Genomic DNA, 6,407 nt, shown 5'->3' with positions numbered 1-6,407 from the left:
TTCAGGGGCAGAACGACAGATTTGTACCTTGTCAGCTCGGGGATTCGAACTTGCAACCTTTCCATTACTAGTCCAACGCTCTAACCACTAGGCTACGCTGCCGCCCAAGTGGGCAGCAGGGCCCAAGTAAGTAATGAAGGTTGGATACATGTTTGACAGAAACATTTGTCTGAATGGTAACAGCTCGCCCATTCCTGTTTCAGTGAGTAGGCCAAAGTAAGCTGAACGAAGCCTATGATAGTAAGCTTGGGGGTGTTCGTTCTGAGCTTGTTTGACGTGTTAGCCAGTACGCTATCGTGTTTGTGAGTTGCAGAACCACTGAATTCTAATTTCAAAGCTGTGGCAAGTTTAGCGTAGTCATTTGTCAAGGTTTCTGCGCCCAGCGAGCGGAGGGTTGTTGGCCAAGAGGCACCATATTACTCAGTGCCGTATGGCCAAGAGGAGAAGACTGAGGGACACTCGAGGGTGGCAAAGTCTGAAACCTATCGTCTTTTCTCATGAGTACAGGGACTCCGGCTGCTTGGATGGGTAGTCACGCTGTAGAGCGTGACCATTCCGGACTTCCTCCAGATGGTACCTAAGGGTCCACTTGAGCACTTAAGAGTACTGATTTTGGACACATGAGTGTCGCACTTGCTCCTTTCGGTCTCAAACTCATCTGTCATGGTTTGCAGATAGAAGTCTTGAGTACGGAGCGAGAGATTCAGTGCTGAGATTTCCTCTGCTTGCTTAGAAAGCAATATTTCCATCTTCATCACCCGAGTTCTCTCATTATTCATTTGATCAGCGACTTCAATGAGTTCTGCTGATTTGTCATCCAAATGAGTCATTGTGTTCATTAACTGATCGTCTTTGGTCTGCAGTATGTTGAGTAGAACCTCGTTACTTTGAGTAACGTTCAACAAAACTGCATGCATGCTATCAAGTTGAACTCTGTTTGGAGATAACTCGTCAGATTTGGCTAAAACTTCCTTTCATGGGGAACGATGTGCCAGGCCAGCTAGTTAGCATCAGCCTTCTACATCTAGTTACATATTCAACTTCTATCCTCTCAGGCCAGGGGCACAACAATGTATGAATGAATGGTGGGATTAGCATTATAATCATTAGCCAGTACAGATAATTACTTAAAACCGCAAGTCCAAACCCCTATCTCCATCCATGGATAATTTAGGAAAAGGACCATTTTAGGTAGCTAGCTAGCCACCGGAGGACATCACAACGAGATGCAACAATTCAAGTTTTTCTGTCCGTGAGGTATGCTCTCAATGTCCTTTGTCCTTTGACACTTTTTTTTGGTGCGCCAGGACTTTTCACAGTTGAGCTCAACACTAAACTGGCTAATTTGGTCTACTTTTTTATCAAGGGAGGTCAAACAATCGCTTGCTTCCCTTTCCTTCAACGCAACAACGTCATACTCGTGTGGACCAGACAGCATCAAATACATGGCCTATACACAGAGACAGAGGGGTGCTGTTTCGCTCACTCGGATGCTTTCTCTGTTGAGATACATTTAGCCTCTTTCGAATTGAAGGAAAATTATATAACACAAAGGCTAAATAAATTTTTATTTTTATTTTTTATTGGCCAATTTTTTGGGGAAGCCTGGCTTCCCTTGGCATCCATGAATACACACCACTGGGTGGGAATACTCTCTGTAGGCACTGTATGATGGCATACCTGCCCCCTGCAAAGTAAAAGTTGACTGAGCCTGAAAAAAATATTAAAATAATTGTCCCTTCTGACATTTTCGGAATCTTACAAGCAGTTGGGAAAACAACCACATAAAATAGAAGCGGTACATTTTGAGAATTGCTGAATTAAAGCTGTCATTTTAGGTCTAAATGTTCATTCTTATTCAGTCTAGCCTTTCCAAAATGGCCAGATAGTTTCAGAAACAGTATTTCAGCACGAGCATTGCATTAACATGTACTTAGAAAGAGAAATCTCACATGCTGTACAGAATATATAAAAAGGAAAAACAGGCAATCCCCTGAAATAAACAACACTTTAGGACCCCAACTTCACCTGGACTCTCTCATCCCACACATTGTCTTATCAGCTGCAGCATTACACCAAACACAGACATCCATCATTATATACACACACACACACACACACACACACACACACACACACACACACACACACACACACACACACACACACACACACACACACACACACACACACACACACACACACACACACACACACACACACACACACACACGACTAACATTTTAATCCTGCATTTAAATTTGCCATTCATTGATAATGTTACATCTCGAGGATATGGAGTTGTCTGGACAGAAATATTTGTTAGAGAACAAGAAGAATAGAAACATATATAGTAGCAAATGAACAGTCCATTAGAACTCTATACAGGTCTGTGTGGAGGAAACATTATACATTTATCTTAAAATATGTCCAAATATGGATAAGTCGGCAATAGAATGGAGAAATCTATTGAGTGAATCTCCCTTTGATTTTAGAAGATTTAATTATTTCTGGATGGATACCTGGCCATTCACATGTTCCTGATAGAGAAAACAGGACATTCTGAATGGTACAGGAGGGCCAATAGTGGTCACGGTCCGGCTTAAACTAAATATCAGGAGACGGGGGTGTGTGGGTCAAGTGTCCTGAAGGAGCGGGATGTGATGGTTAAGTCCACCCTGTTTACCAGTGGATTGGGGTTCTAGCCCTGGTTTGAATTTCAATTCAACGTGACATAAACATGATAATAATGTATGGTCAGACAGGATTGCAAAATTCCAGTTACTTTCCTAACCTTCCCTCCCTGGATTTTCCAGAAATCCTGGTTGGCATGTTCATGGATTTCCTGCTAATTTCCCCGTAATTCCTGGATTTCAGAAAAAAATGGGAATTTTGGGAAAGTTACCGTAATTTTGCAACCCTAGTCACATATGTTTCTTTCATCTTTAACCACCGGTAGTTCTCAGGTCTTGTACAAAACTAAATGACTCAAACATCTGCAGTTATAATATGATCAGGCGGCTCAGCAGTGGAAAGACTTGGGTAGGGTGGGTCATGTGACAGGAGAGTTACAGCGTGGGTGGCTTCAGTCCGTACTTCCTGGCTACCTCAGTCTGGGCATAGGCTGCATCACACAGTGAGTAGAGGTGGGCCATCTCCATCTCTGACTTGGCCAGGTTGATGGCCTTGTTGAACATGTCTATCGCTTTTTCCAGGTTTCCCCTGAAATGAGAGGGAAGTTTATTTAACTCTCAGTAAAAACAAGTAATTAAATTATTTCCAGCAGCAGTTACAGTCACCAACGCTCTGGATAAAATGAAAACAGCCTAACCAGCTCTGCTACGGTGAGTAAAATGATCTGTGAGGTGTTCTCTCATTTGTGTCTGGAAGTAGCTAGCAAGCTAGCCAACGTTAGTCTGTTAGGGTGCTTGACTACAGCTGTGAGGTCATAAAGCTTGGATCAACCCTACTCTTCGGCCAGAGGGTCTAGTGTGGGCGCTCTGAATGCTCCGAGAGCGAAATTCCCTGAATTTATGAACGGACAATCTGACAACACTCTATATTTACGAACTCCCAGAGAGCACTAGTTTTTACATGTGTCTTATGTATTTTATGACATTACATTTTATGTATGTGTCTGGATATGTACTGGATGCCCCTGACCTACCCAATATGTACTGGATGCCCCTGACCTACCCAATATGTACTGGATGCCCCTGACCTACCCAATATGTACTGGATGCCCCTGACCTACCCTGGATGCCCCTGACCTACCCAATATGTACTGGATGCCCCTGACCTACCCAATATGTACTGGATGCCCCTGACCTACCCAATATGTACTGGATGCCCCTGACCTACCCAATATGTACTGGATGCCCCTGACCTACCCAATATGTACTGGATGCCCCTGACCTACCCAATATGTACTGGATGCCCCTGACCTACCCAATATGTACTGGATGCCCCTGACCTACCCAATATGTACTGGATGCCCCTGACCTACCCAATATGTACTGGATGCCCCTGACCTACCCAATATGTTCTGGATGCCCCTGACCTACCCAATATGGATGCCCCTGACTGGATGCCCCTGACCTACCCAATATGTACTGGATGCCCCTGACCTACCCAATATGTTCTGGATGGCCGTGACCTACCCAATATGTACTGGATGCCCCTGACCTACCCAATATGTACTGGATGCCCCTGACCTACCCAATATGTACTGGATGCCCCTGACCTACCCAATATGTACTGGATGCCCCTGACCTACCCAATATGTTCTGGATGCCCCTGACCTACCCAATATGTACTGGATGCCCCTGACCTACCCAATATGTTCTGGATGGCCGTGACCTACCCAATATGTACTGGATGCCCCTGACCTACCCAATATGTACTGGATGCCCCTGACCTACCCAATATGTTCTGGATGGCCGTGACCTTAACTGTGATGCAATATGTTCTGGATGCCCTTAATCCCAACTGATCCAATATCTTCTAGATGCCCCTGACCCTGTCCCATAATTCATCTCTGTATTATTATTATGTATGGTAATAATTTGATACATACTATAAATGCAACCGGGCTACAGAAAAGCCAAGAGTCTTCATTTCAAAACTGAACTAAATTGATTTTTTCTTTTCATGCTGCATAAATACAATAAATATATAAAGCAAAGCGAACCTGAAATGCCTGTGAAGCCTTATACATTTGACATGTATATACCCCTGTGTATAAAGTTAGTATTTTTTTGTACACTGGGTTGGAAAGTAGGACTATTTTTTGATATATTTGTTGTTAATGTAAAAACATGTTATTTAATGCCTTCTTAACTAAACTTATTACCGGGAAATATTTGAAAAAGTATTGACCTGACCTCTGAACCTCAATAGTGCCCATGGTTTCATAGGCAAAGTCACATTTGCTGTCGATCTCAATGGCCTTGCTGATGAGGTCCAGGCCCAGGCCCAAGTCCTGCTTCCACTGGAGCTGCAACAACCTGGCACACACACACACACACACACACACACACACACACACACACACACACACACACACACACACACACACACACACACACACACACACACACACACACACACACACACACACACACACACACACACACACACACACACACACACACACACACACACAGGAATTAGCAATTTATTGGACTATCACTAAAACATTACTCCTGATCTGCAGGCCCCTCACAACCTCATCACACCAGGGGCCTCATTTATAACTATTGCGTAAATCTAACACTACATATCTGCGTGCACAAAACTGTGCGTACACATGGTCTACAGTTTCCGGGAGGATAAGCCAATCCTCATGTCAAGTTACATTTTTATAAATGCCAACTTTTGCGTGAAAACGGGCACACGCATGTTTTGCGGCATGATTACACAAAGTTAATCAAATTAGGCACCTAGGATGCCTCTCAGGGACGCCCCTCCCATCCACCTCATCTCGGGGACGCCCCTCCCATCCACCTCATCTCGGGGACGCCCCTCCCATCCACCTCATCTCAGGGACGCCCCTCCCATCCACCTCATCTCGGGGACGCCCCTCCCATCCACCTCATCTCGGGGACGCCCCTCCCATCCACTTCATCTCAGGGACGCCCCTCCCATCCACCTCATCTCGGGGACGCCCCTCCCATCCACTTCATCTCAGGGACGCCCCTCCCATCCACCTCATCTCAGGGAAGCCCCTCCCACCCACTTCATCTCAGGGACCAGGGACGCCCCTCCCATCCACTTCATCTCAGAGACCAGGGACGCCCCTCCCATCCACTTCATCTCAGAGACCAGGGACGCCCCTCCCATCCACTTCATCTCGGGGACGCCCCTCCCATCCACTTCATCTCGGGGACGCCCCTCCCATCCACCTCATCTCAGGGACCAGGTATGCCCCTCTTAACTCACCCCTTGTGGACGTATGTTGTAGCGTTGTCTGACTAACTCACCCCTTGTGGACGTATGTTGTAGCGTTGTCTGGCTCCAGGTCAATACACTTGTTGTACATCTGATCTGCCTTGCCAAACTGCTGCTGGTCAGTCAATGCCTGAATAACACAGAGACACAGGAGTAATGTTTCAGGATGATTCACACACTCAAGTACACTTTAGGACACATTTTACTTCATAAAACAAATCAAATTGTAAGAAGAGATTTGAAGTTCTGTTGAACAAGAAGTTTTTCAAGCAGGTAAGATGTGATTTATTACTAGAACCTGGGTGGTTCCAACCCTGAATGCTGATTGGCTGAAAGCCGTGGTATATCACGGGTATGACAAAACATGTATTTTTACTGATCTAATTAAGTTGGTAACCAGTTTCTAAAAGTAATAAGGGTGAGTGTGATATATAGCTAATATACCACGGCTAAGGGAT

The 6,407-nt window shown here is 45.1% G+C and overlaps 1 protein-coding gene across 1 annotated transcript in view; it reads right to left on the bottom strand.

Annotated features, from left to right (window-relative positions):
- Positions 1-1,560: 1,560 nt before the first annotated feature.
- The window catches only part of LOC123995757 (mitochondrial import receptor subunit TOM70-like), a 47,851-nt gene continuing 43,004 nt past the window's right edge, over positions 1,561-6,407 (bottom strand). The window contains exons 10-12 of the mRNA XM_046299434.1: positions 5,982-6,079; positions 4,884-5,006; positions 1,561-3,222 (exon numbers count right to left, since the gene is read on the bottom strand). Coding sequence (XP_046155390.1) covers positions 3,069-3,222; positions 4,884-5,006; positions 5,982-6,079 — 375 coding nt within the window. The 3' untranslated portion in view covers positions 1,561-3,068. The remainder of the gene's footprint in view (positions 3,223-4,883; positions 5,007-5,981; positions 6,080-6,407) is intronic.

The sequence above is a fragment of the Oncorhynchus gorbuscha genome, linkage group LG02, assembly GCF_021184085.1.
Source record: "Oncorhynchus gorbuscha isolate QuinsamMale2020 ecotype Even-year linkage group LG02, OgorEven_v1.0, whole genome shotgun sequence".
NCBI classification, from domain to species: Eukaryota; Metazoa; Chordata; class Actinopteri; order Salmoniformes; family Salmonidae; genus Oncorhynchus; species Oncorhynchus gorbuscha.
The sequence above is the reverse complement of the archived record's forward strand: the minus strand, read 5'-3'. Positions and strand labels throughout refer to the sequence as shown.